Below are 17,358 nucleotides of genomic sequence, written 5' to 3'. Positions count from 1 at the left end.
TTTCAAATAGTTATTGAAAATATAATAGCAATCATACGGTGAATCAATGATATAAAATTGTTGTATCAGTATCAGCGATATACCTTATGAATGATTTAAAAAAAAGTAGTGTATATCGCAAAAAAAATTTATCATATTTATAGATCATTCTCCTAGTGAAAAAAAAAGTTCAAATGTAAGCATCAACGTTGCTATCGATTATAATTTCCCCTTTAATAGTATTAAGTACTATTATATGATTTTGCTAAAAAAAAAAGAACTATTATATGATTCTAAACCTTTTTTTAGTTCCACTATAGCAGTGCTATTCGAACCTTTGATATTTAAAACAAATATATTATATATTAATCGGTCCACCTGCTCTCCTAATAACAAATAATCAAAAATCAGAAGTACAGTTAAAAGCAAATGAAGATCAAGTACAACGTAATGATGCCAACATTTTGTACCTAAGCAGAAGATTCCAATTGACTATGTATAACTGCAAGAATACAATATCTATAACCATTTTGGATCTTAGGACAATGACATGATCCAAGCAATGAAAATACAAAAATTTCCCTATTACAGATATCCAGCAGAAAGAAAAGTGAAAAAAAAAGGCCAAAAATTTCTCAACATGTCTGTACAAGCCTCCATGATCTGAAACTATAACAGTGACTAATACCTAATTTGGTATCAAACAATGCTGGAGATGAGGAAGATTATTGAAATCAGCAGAAGACAGATGTGGAAATATGATGATTTACTGTGAATCGTTAGAAAAGTGAGAGTTTAGAGATGCTCAACCGGGAAAAAAAAGCTCTAGTCTTCATCTTCTTCGCCACCAGTCCGGAACTTTCAAGCGTCTGCCTCTGTGAACGGCGAGTTTGACCTGGGGAAGCTTGTGCTTCACCTGTCTCCACAACATGTTCACAGCATCTTCCTTTTCAGGAGGGTACTGAAATTCATAGTGATGGGAGATTTCCTTCAGTTGTTTCCACATTTCAATCCATCTGTCTTTAGGAAATTGCCGGAGTTTATCAACCATGTATCCTGGTTGTAGCGCCTCTTCGAAGGAGAAAAACAATGAGAATTGAGTGTAGTCGATTTCATCCTCAAATGGCAGCTCGATTTGATCACTTACGATAACAGGAACACAGTGGCTCACAATTGCATCAAAGAGCCGACAAGATGATGGAGTGTCTCCTGCGGGATGCAGACAGAACTTGGATGAACGCATCCCTTGAGAAGACTGGAGTTACCAGAAAAGGAGATAAGAATGAGATACACTGGAGTTTACACTGAATTATTTCCTACCATTAAACTTCAGATAAATCCATAAGAAGACTAACTTTGCCCTTCAAAAAGTTCATTTTCCTTAGCGAGCAAGGGGCACAGAAAAAGCCCAAACTCCTAGATATTCCACTAGATACCCACAGAACTGAAATTAAAAAACCAAAATAGTATCTGTTTTTTACAACATTATCTTGTTTCTTCAACTGCTACTATTTTTCCTAACCATCCAAAACTACTGCAATAAAAAAACAACTTGTATTTTTTCATGAGGATTACAGGATTTCAACTCAAAGCATAACAAAATAAATTGAAAAAGAAGCTTGGATAAGAAACGAGGTTTTGATGTTTGGTTTGGATTAAAGGTATCAGATAGTTTACAAGTTTTAGAGCATCAGAGGAGTAGATGCATAAAGTCTTCCTAATACAAATATAATATTCAAATAGAAATTATTTAGTAACAAGCTAACTGCACCTACATCATACCGTTTTTATGCTTTTCTCTGTTGCAGCACTACGTTCGTAGTGAACATCGTCATAACCATTTAATATCTTTGCCAGTTTGACGCGAATAATGCCATCCTGAAACATATTGATTTAAATAGAAAATCAGTAACCAACAATACCACATCAAAACACAATTCTACCCGGTGTACGAATGGGAGGGTATGTGTCATGTCAATCATGAAACTTCAGTAAACTTACATCTTTTCTGAACGTCTTTCCCTGAAAGAAGAGCAGTGTTTTGCGAGACACGAACGGGTCTGGAGGGTTGTCGTCTATGAAAGAACTCACCACATGCACATATGGTGCTACCACGTCTTTGCCCAAATTTGACATGGCTTTTGGATAGCGGCCAAAATCCACTACAATTTGAATTGAGGCATTCATCTGCTCTCGGAGAAATCTGAAAGCATTAGGATGTGTCATGGGAATGACATGGTCTCTGCCCTTAGACCTCTGCCAATACTTTGATTCACTCAAGAATTTCACAAGGTCAATCTGAATAAACATCGGTCAAATGATCAAAAGCTATCAAATTAGAATTCACTTTATCTACACGACACATCAAATCAAATTTCCTGAGAATATCAAATTTTAAACTAAGAAAAAAACCATATAGTAAGACAGATAGATGCTGACAGGCAGAAGAATACAATTACAAGTGAACCCAAATCTATAAATCTCTGAGGTGAGAATTCCAACGAACGTAACGTTTCTTTCTTCGAAAAACGACTAGGGATGGAACCTACGTTTCATGAAGCAACTGCTGGAGTGTACCAAAATGTAAGAAGACATCGTGATCAGATGAATAGTTTTCTCAAAGCGTGGATATGTTGACAATAAGTTCATTGCCCCTTCAGTGACAAGTCAACTACCGTGGTTTAGCTAATGCGATAGTTAATAAGAAGCAGAAAAATTGACAAGATTTGGAACCACAAGATTTGCCCTCCTTGCTTGTATAAACCTCCGGGTCTATCCCTGGATCTCAAAATTCCCTCATTCCAAAAATGGTAAAAATGGGTCAATTATAACAAATATCGCAGTACAGATTTCCCCCTTTGCACACAAATCAAAGCGAAAATGGAAATTGAACATCATCACAACCCAGCCAAACATGACAATTGATACCATAAACTGCAATAGAATCAGCTAAAAGCAGCAATCAATTTGGAACCTACTCGACATGGTCCGGCTAATACATTCAGTGCCTTCTAGAATTATACTAGAACCCCACTCGGAAAAGCCCTCCCGAACCCAATGATACGAAGTCACAGAGAGAGCATTCCCATGGTTCAAGAAAATTATAGAATTCCAGAAGAACCACGAACTTGAAACAGTATAATCAAGCGGTAGGTACCTGCAATTGGTGATCAACCTCCGTAGCCGGATCGGTCATGTTGCGTCCATGTGAATTGAAACTCAATGAAGAGAAAAACGGCACAAAGAAAGCATCGGCATTCTCCGGATCCATAACTCTAACCGCGTCTCTCCCATCGCCGCTATCTTCGTGTAAAAGCGAACCCATCATCCAGTACTCCACACTATGCTGCCTCTTCAACCCCGAGTTTCTGGGCCACGGCGGCCAAGTGGAGGCGGTCACCGGAGTCTGGTCCAAGTTCCGGCGATTGAGTATCCCGACATTGAAGCGACGCGGAAGGTCGTACATGTAGACTCTGAGAGGAGGCTCGGCGGCGCAGGGGGAGGAGGAAATTGGCTGAGATTGAAGCAGAGGGAAGAAGTATGATCTGATGTCGACGCTTCCGACGATTACATAACAAGAAATGAAGAAGATTACAAAGAAAGTGAGGAAGATTATAGCTTTCCGATACATTTTCCGGAGATCTCCCGCCACAGTTTCTTGATGAACCCAGTTCTTACATCTAACCAGCCGGTTCGCTCCACCGTTGCGTTGAAAATACGAAACGCATTGATTTTTATTTTCTTTTAATCCAATAAAATGTTAAATTATAACGAAAAAACAACAATTTTATATTTTTAACTTGCTGGGTAAATCAAATCAATTACAATTACCATCTTAAACTGATTCTGGTTACAGAATTCAACTAACAGAATCGTTTTGGAAAAACATTTCATACTCAACTACAGAACTACTAAAATCTAACTACAAAATCAAGTATGTAAGGAAAGCTCAAATTTAGCAACAAAATGTTCGAATTTGACTAATTTAAGATATTCACATGATTAGTGACGTGAAAAATAAAATTAGCTAAATGAGAATATTAAGTTTACTGTCTATTCAAAAATATTTTATTAAATTGCAATTTTTTTTTATTCGAGTTTAAGATTTAAATTTTATGGTTATAAATTATTTGCCCACTTATGTTCGGGTGTATAAATTGAATGTTCTCCTAAATTATAAGGTATGATTTATTCATTTTTAAGAATGGTGTCTACTAAGTATTTGCGAATGTGTTTAAAAATTTTCTCAATTGACTCCAACGCTTAAAAAAAGTCGTATATTTGATTCATAAAATGAAAAAATAAATGAACAAATAGATTTCACCACGCCTGTGTGTATTAATGTTATATTTGAAAATGTTTAAAACACAATTAATGTTGATACTGATTTGTGTCAACCGTCGAAGACCAACATGAACTTCACTATAGTGAACTACCTTATAGCAAATTGAAAGAGGGAGACATATAAAAACAAGAAGAACACTCCAAAACTTAGTTTAGTGCGAGTTTGAGCTAGGTAGTTATAATCGATTGAGTGGAGTCAATATGTAAATTTTAGATGATAAGCGTGCGGTTACCCATCGTGTCAATTGTATAACTGATTTCTACATAGGTGAGCTACCTTTTAATGTTAATAAGACAACAATGTTAAGAGCTCGCTCCTTGTGAGCTTGGGTGCAGTTCGTTTACTATGAGGGAAGTCCATTTACATCGACTTGAGAGCTCATCGGGCATCCATGCTAAGCTCATCCCATGCGACTCGTTACCTTACCTCCCAATAATCTTGATGTCATGCTTTAAGTAAACTAAAACAAAGTTATCATAATTTATTTGTCAGTAAATAAGAATTTAAATGACATGTATATGCAATGTCGGTATGAATCAAACTGACAATATAACACGTAAAGTTTATCCAACTTTAGCTCCAAACGAGTTTAGCAATTAGATTGTGATGTTTGATTATGATTTACTAATCGACAAACAAACTTAAAAGCTTGAAATAACTTGTTTAAGCCGATTAACAACGATAAACGGTGTATCAAGTAAATTCCACCGTTATCTGTCCATATTACTTATAGTCAAACAAATACTTAAATTTATATGGAACAGTTACCTAATTATTTTCACTTGTTTGCACTGATTTTTGTATTTGTTTATAGATTATTTATCCATTCAAGTTTCACAATCTTTTTAATATTATTTTTAGTCCAACAAATGATTTATAATATTAAAACACTTTATGAGATTTTATGCATCGTGAGATTCTAGACAAAAATTACTACACACAATGCCTATCATATTTAAAAAAAATATATAATAATATTGGATAACAAATCAATCAATTTATAATTTAAATTTCTAAAATTGAACTATTCATAAAATGCATATAAAAAACAGTAGGTTCACTTAAATATTTTACAAGTTGAACCAACCTCATCATAATAAAATTGCATATTTGAATTTAAAAATTTATAACTTGAAACTAAAACTAGAATTGACATTGACACATAACGACATCCATGCATAAATAGAATTAATTATCAACTTAAAAAACGTTTTGGTTCTCGAAAAGGAAAAAAACTTTAAAGACGTCTTTCAAAATTTCAAGACTAAAAATTGGAAGAGTCATAAAAACAGGTTTATTTAAAAAAATGAAAAAAGAAAAAAGAAAAAAGAAAAGCAGAGTGTTGAAATTCATTTAAATTACCAAACAGACTTTTTTGGATGCATATCAATTCCAACCGCCCCCTTTCGATCTACGCAATCGTCACCATCCACAGAAATCCGAAGTCGCATGATGTCATTTAAACGGCCACGATTGAATGGACGTATTATCATCAAAACGCACGCGAAACAGATAATTACCCCTCCACAACGCATCATTACGACGTCGTTCTAACCAGATCGTCTCTGTAATTCGCCGCTTACCTAGGATTTACCGATGATTAGCACATAATCTTCATCTTAATCATTGTATATAAATAGAAAGGCACAGAGAAATTGGAGTTTACAAATTACTTTACGTTGGCATCGTCGCGCCAATTTTGCAGAGTTCAGATTCAGATCGTCAGCGAGTGGCTATGGCCTCGAGGTTCACTTCAGATGATGCGACTGGCTTTAAGCTATTGCTCTGTTTGGCCGTCATGTATGGCCTCATGTCGATGCTGGTTCACTCCATTGTTCACATGAAGTTTGTTAAGCCGCTCGAAATTGATGCGCCTCTTCACCGTTTCTCCGAAGCCAGAGCGGTCGAGCATGTGCGAATTTTGTCTCAGGAGATCGATGGTCGCCAGGTATGCCGGCGTTCGCATGCTGTTAACTTGGTTTCTACTGTGAAACTTCATTTCATATGTTGTTTTGAGTTTACTCAGTGTGGGTTATTTAATCTGGTGACCACTAACGCGTCCAAGGGAAGATACATATGATTGTTTTGTGATGAATAAACAGCTTAATGTGTTCGTAAGTATTACTTTTGAGTACATTTATACTTTTTCTTTGTAGGAGGGTCGTCCTGGGTTAAGAGAAGCTGCTCGGTATATAAAGGGGCAGCTGGAGATGATGAAGGAACGCGCCAGTACTAAATTTCGGTCAGCGTGGTTTCTCATGTCAACTAGTGAAGCTTTTTAGCGTTGAATTGTTTCTGTTGTTTTATACTGACGGAGTGGTCCGCTGTATCGTATTTGCATGTGCTTCTTGTTAGTTGAAGTTTGATTGTTGATTCGCTGAAGTTGTTTATCACGCAGAATCGAGGTCGAGGAGACCGTTGTCGATGGTTCCTTTAATATGATGTTTCTGGGCCATAGCATATCACTGGGATATCGAGACCACACTAATATATTAATGAGGTATATTTGGTGTTTAATTTTCAAATATATAATTGAATTGGGTACGGTTTATAATATTTTGTCTCTGAACGAAAGAATTTGTGATGTGGGATCAGCCATCTACGTATTGTGGTTCATGTCCCAACTTGCGAATAACAAAGCATAGCTTATTCGGGTAGTATTTATAATCTACTATGACTTCACTCTTGTTGGATGACAGAATTGCATCAGTTGATTCGGAAGACACCGACCCGTCGGTCCTAATAAATGGCCATTTTGATAGTCCACTTGGTTCGCCGGGCGCTGGTGACTGTGGCACATGTGTTGGTGGGTACTGGAAAACCTTTGCCAAAGAAGAGTAACTTAACACTCTTTTGATTGATTATAACACTTTCTTATCATATATTTCACTGCCACAGGATCAATGCTGGAAGTTTCTAGACTTATTGTAGACTCTGAATGGGTTCCTCCTCGTCCTGTTATTTTTATTTTCAACGGTGCAGAAGAGCTTTTTTTGTTGGTAGGCATTCGGTTTTTTGGTTCATAACTAGAAATAAACTGTAACATCCCTTTATTATTTTACTTTGAGGAAGCCTCATGATTATAAATCGTGATTTAGATGGAAGCACAATACATGAGACAAAAGTCTATTTTTCCTTTTTTCTGCTTGTTTAGAAGTTGCGAAATAATGGCTGCTATGTTAGATGTCGAATTTAAAGCATTTTGATTTGAGTTGGTTTCAAACACATGCTAGACGTTCATGTAGGGCTTTATCTTTGTTCTGACGTTATTTTAAGTCAGTTTTGAACAGTCCTGCCCTTTTGGTCTGGCTATTTAATGTTTTCTTTCTCACAGTGAGCATTTCACCTATGCTGTAATAGGGTGCACATGGATTTATGGAGAAACATAGATGGCACGATACAATTGGAGCTTTTGTAAATATTGAAGCATCTGGGACAGGAGGTTTAGGTAAGAAATAATTTATATTGATTGGTATGGTACTAGAAATCCTAAAGTCTTGTCCTTTTATGGATAAGTTTTATATTTTAGTAGACAATGGCCTACAAAATGACCTTTGTTCATCAATTGAATTTCAAGAAAAAGAGTACTCACAAGCCCTCAAGTGGCAGCCCAGTTGGCAAGAGCTTGAGGTCTCTTGGTCATACTGGTTTAGAGGTCTCGAGTTCGAACCTTTGGGTGAGCTTAACACAAAAAATCCTTGATGTCTACCGGGTCTGGGCCTTGGGGCGGGCGTGGGTGCCACTAGGTATAGGAGAGCAAAGCTCCGACTCCCAAAAAAAAGAAAAAAAAAAAAGAAAAAGAGTACTCACCAGAAAAAATGGAGATGATGTGCGAGTTATGTATTTTTCAACGAAATATTTGACCTTCAAAATTGTTAGAATGATCCTCGTTGAAATGGATGGTAATGCATGTGTTGACTCAATTTTCATTTACAAACTAATTAGAAATATACGACCAGCTGAAAAACTTGACCTTTTTTTAATAAATAAAAAATAAAAATATAATTTCAATGTATGTTGCATGTCACATAAATGTTCCCTAATTTGGGCGTTTTTAATTAATAGATTTAGTTTGTCAATCTGGACCTGACTCTTGGCCTTCACAAGTCTATGCTCAGTCTGCTGTGTACCCCATGGCACATAGTGCTGCTCAGGTTCTTCTTCAACTATTATTCCTCTCCAATTTTGTGTTTGGAAGTTGCAATGGAAGATCTTAGTTTCAAATAAAGATTAGTTGTTTTCATTTCTAGATGTAGACATAAATACACTGTTGAACCAACAGGTTGTTGTTTTACATTTTATCTACTAGATTAAATATATTTCTTTGTTTTCAAGGTTGTGCATCCAATTAATAGAACTGCTGTATTTTTCATTTGTATTCTGTTTTATCGGATGTTCCATTTGGCATGCAGGATGTGTTTCCAGTCATTCCCGGAGATACAGATTATAGGATATTTTCACAGGATTATGGCAACATTCCTGGCCTAGATATTATCTTTCTTTTTGGTGGTTACTTTTACCATACCTCATATGATACAGTGGAGAGACTATTGTATGCTAATCATCTGCTGTTTTGGTACATATACATGATTTGGATTTTCATGTATTTTTGTTCTTCAAATTTTTCTGAGATGTTAAATTGCCTACAGACCTGGAAGCGTCCAAGCACGGGGAGACAATTTGTTCAGCATAATAAAGGGCTTCACGAATTCTTCGAGGCTTCATAATTTTTATAAGCAAGCATCTCCTGAAATTACTATCCATCAGGAAAAAGATGATGGAGCTATTTTCTTTGATTACCTCTCATGGTTTATGGTATGTGGCGTATGCCTTGAATATTGTCGCACTTTGGTTATTTTACAAGTATGAACTTAATGATTGCTGTTACTAGCCACGAATTTTAGGTATTTTATTCTAGAAGGCTGGCTCTGGTACTTCACAGAATTCCCATAGCTGTCTTCATAGTATTGCCATTCCTTTTGAGGTTACAGAATTTTAGCATGACTTCATGCCTGGCAACATTTTTTGATTTGGTAAAAGGTAAACAATTTCTGCTGAATTTTCTTTTTGTAAAAAACATTTCAACTTCTCGTCTGCTTTGCTTTTCAATTATACATCAACTTTAATGTTTTGATTTATCATTTTGCATAATATTTCAAAGTTTATTGTGAAAGCATGCAAACATTGTGTGAATCAACATTGTTTGTTCTTTGATTTTCAGGGTTTCTGTTTCATACATTGGGGGTCTTTCTTGCAATTGTTTCTCCAATTATGTTTTCCATCCTAAGATTGCTATTCACCAATTATTCGATGAACTGGTGAGTATTTTCTCTGTTTTACTAGCCCGCAGCCTTTCTCTCTCTCTATAGACAGATAGATAGCAATAGATATGTATATAGATACATTCTTGCATGATTTGTTAATAAATAGTATGAGATTTCATTCATGTTGCTATGGTATCAAAGTAGCATGGAGGACCTTTCTGTTGGCCATGGTTTTTCGGAAATAATCTGTTGGCCATAGTTTATTTGATGATGTTGAAGCAATGTTTATGTTCTAATTGACATTCTTATCTTAATGCAGGTTTTCACATCCATACTTGGCTTATGTGATGTTCGTCCCCTGCTCACTAGTTGGTCTTTTGATTCCAAGAACTTTTTGGCGATACTTTCCTCTCTCTCAAGATGTTTCAATTCTTCAGACCTCAAAAGAGGTGCAATACTAATTTGGTATCTAAAATTTGGTATTCTCTTTAGATAAAACGAGTAATACTTGTCTATCTACTTAAGAGCTCTGATTCCAGGTGCCTTTTTTTTATGCTGGTCGGATGTACTTTACTATCAATTTGCTCTTCCATTCAGTCTTTTTCCTTCATCTCACCTTGTCAGAATCATAACTGAATGATGGATATCAGGCTAAAATTTGACGAGATACCATAGTAATACTTGTTCATCAAATTATTTGCTTTAAAATTTGTGTTTAAAATGCTGGTTTTCAATTGTTGTACATTAGTATTGAAAAGAAAAGGTGTGATCTGTAAAGCTGTGTCTTATTCTGGTGAAGGGGTTGGGACTTTGTGGGTAACTTGGGGGTTTTTGGCACAAAGTTCTATCTCTGGATGCGAGAATTTTGAGTCAAGTGATGTAGCCTATATTGGAATAAGCAAATGGACTTGAAGTGTACAGGTAGTGCAAAAAGAATGTATCTCACTAGTCAACTGGTTTTGCATTTGTATGCTTAGTAAAATATATCTCACTAGTCATTTACTCCACTCCATAGGCTTAGTGGACTTATTTGTATACACTATGGATCTGCCACAGGATTTCCTTCATTGCAGAAAAGTTATTCAATTTTTTATTTTAGATTCTTCTAAGTTACTTGATTCTGTCTTGATGTGATTTACATTGTGATTTCTTGGAAGGAGAACAGTTTAGATAATGTATTGTTACCGAGGGTTATGTACTGAATGTAAAGGCACATAAGCACACAAGCCTGTACGGTGCACCCCTTGTCCCACGAGGCTGCATACATGCATGTGTAAACTTGGATAGTTTTGTTCTAAAAGTACCATCAACTTCTTTATGTTCGTTGGATTATAGATCCTATGACATTTGGCAATTTGGTGCACCCAATGTATCTATACTCCTTTCAGTTGAATTAAAAAAGCTTTATATTATATTTTGCAACCTTTGAAATTCTCACTTCAGTGTCTAAGTTGACAATTTTAAAAGTTTCGAGGTATATTTGAAATCACATTCCCCTGTAACTTATCGAGGTCTAATTTGATACATTAATCTCACAGGCAGTGTCTGATGAAGCAAGGTTTTGGGGTGCATTTGGATTCTGTGCCAGTTTGACAATGGTATGTTGAAGGATATGGTTTATAAGATAGACATTTCACCATAGGGAACGGGCTTGCAATAGAAGAATCAGTATTAATGTTATTATTATAATTGTAGTAACTGTTTTTAATGTGTTCTGAATTTCAAAGATCTGAATGCTCAAAGCACTTCCCTAAATGCAGGCTTATCTTATAGCAGGGCTTAGCGGTGGTTTCTTGACCTTTTTCATGTGCATTTCTATGCTTGCTGCCTGGTTGTCATTTTCCTTGGCAGCTAAATATTATGGCTGCAGGTCTCTCAGGTTGTAATTTGCACATTACAGTTCTGTATTATGACTTGCTGATGCTTATGATATCATTTCAAAGTAAAAGGTTACCACCTGATGTTATTATACAGTAATCATTAAATAATACCTTCCTCTGTGATTATTTCCTGTCAGATGGGAGGTAGTATTACTAGTGTGGTCAGAAGCTGAATAAAATCCTACTTTGATTATCATGAGCCATTAACCTGGAATATGTGACAAACCATAATATTGTTTATGGTCTGGACACATTTATATGTTATTGTTCAAAATATTAGGACACGATAAACACAATAAAGTTAATAAAGTTAATAAGCACCAAGGTTCCAATTAATATTTTTAAGGATGCAACATCTTGAAACAAATGTCTACGTAGAGAATCTAAGATCTATTATGTCTATGCAGTCTGCAATTTCATGCTTAAAAAGCAAGTCGAACATATTATGAATATTCATTCCAATAATCTTTTGCAACATCCTTTATATCTTTATCTTCTTCACCAATGAAAAAGAGGCCTTTTGCATATATGTTTTACTAACCACTTATCACATCTCCTTGTCCCATGGCTTCTCCAAATATTAATCATTTTTCTCCATTGTATAACGGATGCAAGTAAGAATTTAGGTATCTTGTAGGCATGTTTTTTTATGGACTGAGTATGCGTGTTCAGTTTAAGTTTATTTATTGAGTCTATTAGTTTAATTGTAAACCAATTTGTAATTGGATTCTTAGCTGGTAGATAAATATTCTTTCATGCACACACAGCTGATGAGTCTGGTTTTATTCCTTGTATTTGTTCTTTTATTTGAATGAATTTATCCCCTCGAACAACCATATCTTATCAGTGCTCCTGTTGTTAAACTGAATGAAATTGGTGAAAAAAAATTATATATAGTCGTCTGATCAAATTTTATCTGTTAGGTCAACATTGTTTTATGTGTTACCAATGGTTCCATACCTTGCATACGCTGTTTATTTTGGAGGCTTCCTTGCCCAATTTTTAATTGAGAAGATGGGTATGATGGGTTCCATTCCACCTCCATACGGTCAGTATCTTGAACTGGAATATTTTTCCATCTAATATCTAGTTCAGCTTCTCCTTATCATTTCTGTAGCTTCGCTGACCAAAATAGTTTCTAATGCACAAAGGCATGTGGGATTCTAAGTGTCCCCTTTTCATGTGTACCATGCAGGAGTAACATTGCAAAATGGTCATCAAATAAGATCTTAGTCAGTTCAGCCATTCTTATAAACTGCTTTTCTGGAATTCCCATTTCTCACATTGAAGTCTTCATATTGTTATTTTTCTCAATATTAAAACATTTTGAGGCTGCATCAGACTTTGTTCACGTTTATTTGTACCTTCTATTTATATATATTTTTAACACCTTTTGTATCCTCTCTCTCTTTATATATATATATATATAATTAGTCTGGTTATTCCAAAAATCGCTGGAAAAATTTATAATTATCAAACGTTCTTGCAGGGTATTTCATTCCAGATATTGTAGTGGCAGCTACTATTGGAGTTGTAACTAGTTTGTGTGTTGGCCCTCTAATACCAGTTTGTGGTCACTGGTTAGCTAGGTCATCCATCTTGCAATTTTTGTTGCAGCTTATTGTAATTGGGTTGGCTGTATCCTCTCAATTCTTTCCATATAGTATGGCTGCTCCAAAGAGGGTAGTTCTTCAGCAAACTTATATTACTTCAGGTATTAAGGCTAAATAATGATGACAAAATCTGATGAATACATGGCACACTTTTAAAACGTTATTTTAGAATTTTGATGAGGTGTAATGACCAACAGTGTAAAACTGGACTATTAATGTCTTTTCTCAACTCTTACTTACTACTGCAGTCTTTGTGTGTGTGTCAAATTTTTTTAGAATCGTACACTACTGGGTTGGGTTCCCTTGCAGTTTTTAAGTTCTTTAGTCTCCTACTTTAGACTTGACCTATGTTGCTTTACTTAAGTGTTGTAGATGTTAAGAGAACAAGTTCATGACGTTTATATATTTCAGAGATATCATTTTTATTCATAATATTAACAAAAGTTTGTTAGCTAATTTATAAATATTAGCGGTATATTAATTCCACCCTTAGAGTAGAGTTTTCCCCTCTTTTTAAAATGTTCAATTGACTTTTATCCAAGAGAAAAAAAGTTCAATTGACAAGAAATTGCTGCTTCTGGTTTTTCTGAAAGGGTACTATATTTTTGTCACAGGTCTGAATCATCTCAAGAACTCCAGTTATGAACTCTCTGTGGTGGATTCTAATTCTTTGCTCTTTCTTTTGAAACATGCTCCTGATGTGGCAAAGGAGTTGCAGACTGATCTAGATCTGTCCTTTGACACTGCAAATTTGTCTCGCCGAGAGGACTGGCTGGTATGTCACTGTATGTTAGAAATGAATAATATGTTTGGTTTTTTCAGTCTATCTTCTACATGTCTGAAATTAGATTGATTCAAACTCTCTGAAAAACAGTTCACACAGTATCCAAATGGTGGTCACATGCAACGATGCTTTGAATGACTTATTTATTTATCCATTTTTTAGAGGGGTGGCGGCATCATATTTTACACCTATTTTTGGGTAAATTTGTAGTCAATTCTATTCGAAGTTGCTTCAAACAATGTAATCAAATTGAATTTTGTTTGCTTTCTTTTAGGTGAAACTTAATTTATAAGTTTGGCTGAATTTTACCCAAATGGAATAATTTAAGGAAGTTTCCAAATTATGAGGTGAAACTACACGAATAATTTTTTTGGTTGTACAAGGGTCTCAAAAGAATACTAAAAATAAATGAAAATATATAAGACAGCCATTTCTTTGAAGCTGGAGCATAATGTTTAAAAGCTGACTTGTCAATATAAATTGAACACTAAAAAATTATAGTATAAACCCTTTGGTGAAGATGTTTGCTAATTCCCAACTCAACAACATCAGTAATGTAGAGTTTGACCACTTCCAACCTTTTCTTTGATCAAATGTTTACTGATTCCAAAATGTCTAGTGCCGTCATCTTAATTTGGATTTTGGCCTCTTGGGTTTTCTTCACGCTCTTCTGAATGCTCAATGCATGAGTTATGCTCAGTCTAGCAGGGGAAAGAAAATTTGACTTTCTTGCTGACTTCTAATATCTTTCTTTCAATAGGTTCATCTTTTTTCCCTGATTCCAAATTAAAATTCGTTTAAATTAGGGTATTAACTGGTTTGCATTTTTCATACCTTTTTGTTTTATATATTGAAGAACATAGTTGTAACTATTTTCTCTCTCTTCCGTTTGTGTCCAACTTGAAAGCTTTTTTGCAACTATTTTGGTTTGTAGCCTCTTTAATTTATTTAATTGATGAACTTTGTTTCTTATTGGTAAAAAACGGCTGACAAACGTGGATGTCTGTGAAATACAAGGGGGTTTGCCAATACTGAAGGTGCTTGCTGTAACGTGATTGTTGCAATAAATTGCCATAGTATTTCCTAGCTCATATCGACATTTATATATTAAGATTTAAGACACTTCAAATTTGTTGAAACGTGGAACATTTATTATCTTGCTTGTCATTTATTTTTATATGTGATACATATGATCTCTAAACTCTACTCTATTTTGTTGCTTATGATTATGTACTTCAGTAAGGCGTCCTTTGAAAATTGAACAAGTTAGGGCTCATTTAGTGACATCTTTGAATTTTCTGTGTATTCCAACCTATTTTCAAAAACATTTTTGAAATCCCAGCCAATTTTGAATATATTTGAATACTAAAATAATTTTCTGATGTGAGTGGTCTGAAATCTCGGAGCTGTTTTCCTTCTATAGGCACTTTTTCCAGTTTCCTTCTTGTTCTCAAGAAGTTTGAAGTTCCCTGCCAAAGAATCGACTTCAAAGCAAGATTTATATTTCCCTTATTTGATTGCAAGTAAGCCACAAACAGTTTCCGGCGATGGATCTCGAAGGGTTTACTTGGAACTTTCTCTAGGGTATATAACTCAATTCTTTTGCATTCCCAGGCTAGAAGAAGCCAAGCCCTGTTTATAATTTGGAACATATTTTTCTCATGGCTAATCTGTGTTGCATTATATTGACTGATCCTAGAAGACAACATATTTGTGCATCATTAATGATTTGCGAACAACATTTTTATTATTTCTTTTCTTCTTATAAGAATGAACTCAGATAATCAAAAAGGGTTTTAGTTGTTTATTTCTTACAGTCACTTTGCTTTTAAAATCCAACATGGAAAAATCCATACGGAGTCTCATATCACGTAGGGTTGGGAATCTGTGCTCCTATGTAAAATATCAAAAACAAAATTTGAGTCTTTATTTAGTTATTCACTAGAGCAATTATAATCTGGAAGTTGATTTGAGGCAAAGGTTCGGATCTATTATAGCCATGAGGCACTCCATGGGCCTTTTGAATCTTATAAAACTACTTTTTGGGTTTTGAACTGATTGACACAAAAACAACTAGGTGTATTAAGTATGTCAGTACTCTTGATATTAAGCTTGGTTTCATTTTCTGATGGCCGATCTTTCTTCTAGTTCCTTGGAGGAGGTTTGGGTCACAGTTCTAAACATCACCGGACCTTTATCGAACTGGTCATTTGCAGACAATAAGCTTCCTGGTAAGTTTCAGAACCTCTCCTCACGTCTATGTCCATTTTCTTTTTGACACGAATTGTTGTCCTTATAAAAATGGAACAGTACCCGAGACTCTCGATGGTGGACCGCCCTCTTACATATGTAGACTAAGCGGAGCCAGCCATGAAAAATGGACTTTCTGGCTAGAGGTACAAGCTCATATCTTATAGTGGTCACATTTGCATTCTTTCTTCACATTTTGATTTTAGCCAATATATAGTGATGAAGAACTTTTGCCAATTCTTTACCAAAGCAAGTGAACAAGATCTCTTACCGTTCTAATTGAGAAGCTCTCACTATAGAGCAAGTTCATTGATATTTCATAATTAACACCATCTTCCAGTACTTGAATATTTTCGAATCGTGCATGATAATGAGGTGTTGAATGTGTTGGTTCTGTTATGAGGCTCATGCTCAGCTTTCTGTAACATGCAGGCTAACAGTCCGAAAGAATTGAGAATCGACGTCGCGGTATTGGATCAACAGTTGACAAATGAAGCTAAGAAGTTGAAAAGTCTTTTCCCAGATTGGGTAGATGTGGTTGCTTATTCCAGCTTTATGTCTACTTATACCTTCTGATTCACCGTCGTGTCTCCTCGGTTGCTATGGCTCTATAAGAGTTGTAGTTGATCGGGTTCGGGTTTGAGTTCTACTTATTGGATGGATGCTCCCTTCTCCCTAAGACTGGGTCTTACGGCCTCTCCATCCATTCAGGCTCATGTTCAAATAATTATATAGGATTTTAATATTTAAGAGCTTGGTTAGTTTGATTATACGATAGGTGTGATCTGTTTTTAATATTAAGGGAAACCATTTTCCGTTATAAATTTGAAAATCTTTTAGATGTTGTTTTCAGTGTTCCAGTATTTTAAGTAAGATTATTAAGAATATGGCAAGGTTCTTTTTTTTTTTTCAAATAATAAATTCCTCAATATACTAAAATGCAATTAGAAAACTTTTTCTTTCCTTGCCTAGGGGCAAAACTTTATCGAAAAATATGAAATAATCTGAAAATGAATAAATAAAAGGAAATATTACAATAGTAAAATACACCACTCGTATATTTTTTTATTCATTTAAAATTCGTTGTTTATGATTGTAACTTTCTATTACACTACATTTTAAAAACGTTTGACATAACATATAGCATGTATAACAAGAACATAATTGAACTCGTTAAGACATAAAATGATTAGCAAAATTCAGACAAATTAAATATATATAAAACAAAACAAAAAAACTTAAT

At 35.0% G+C, this 17,358-nt stretch overlaps 2 protein-coding genes across 2 annotated transcripts; one reads left to right on the top strand and one right to left on the bottom strand.

Annotated features, from left to right (window-relative positions):
• Positions 1-430: 430 nt before the first annotated feature.
• On the bottom strand, positions 431-3,710 carry LOC111005216 (Exostosin family protein). The gene is made up of 4 exons (XM_022276653.2): positions 3,137-3,710; positions 1,981-2,277; positions 1,762-1,857; positions 431-1,234 (listed from the first exon to the last, which is right to left on the bottom strand). The coding sequence occupies exons 1-4, from the start codon at positions 3,608-3,610 to the stop codon at positions 812-814; spliced, it is 1,290 nt and encodes a 429-aa protein (XP_022132345.1). The 5' UTR covers positions 3,611-3,710; the 3' UTR covers positions 431-811.
• A 2,272-nt stretch (positions 3,711-5,982) lies between these two features.
• LOC111004857 (Zn-dependent exopeptidases superfamily protein) lies at positions 5,983-16,969 on the top strand. Its single transcript, XM_022276086.2, has 21 exons — positions 5,983-6,272; positions 6,481-6,566; positions 6,723-6,824; positions 7,024-7,130; positions 7,223-7,323; positions 7,685-7,772; positions 8,390-8,478; positions 8,737-8,876; positions 8,974-9,139; positions 9,229-9,364; positions 9,546-9,642; positions 9,908-10,037; positions 11,127-11,186; positions 11,349-11,467; positions 12,392-12,516; positions 12,958-13,182; positions 13,696-13,856; positions 15,289-15,449; positions 16,014-16,096; positions 16,176-16,261; positions 16,548-16,969. The coding sequence occupies exons 1-21, from the start codon at positions 6,060-6,062 to the stop codon at positions 16,689-16,691; spliced, it is 2,619 nt and encodes an 872-aa protein (XP_022131778.1). The 5' UTR covers positions 5,983-6,059; the 3' UTR covers positions 16,692-16,969.
• Positions 16,970-17,358: the final 389 nt, after the last annotated feature.

Source organism: Momordica charantia (genome assembly GCF_013281855.1).
Source record: "Momordica charantia cultivar OHB3-1 chromosome 8 unlocalized genomic scaffold, Mcharantia_2.0 BLBB01000008.1, whole genome shotgun sequence".
Lineage (NCBI taxonomy): Eukaryota > Viridiplantae > Streptophyta > Magnoliopsida > Cucurbitales > Cucurbitaceae > Momordica > Momordica charantia.
This window is presented reverse-complemented; position numbering and strand designations above follow the sequence as displayed.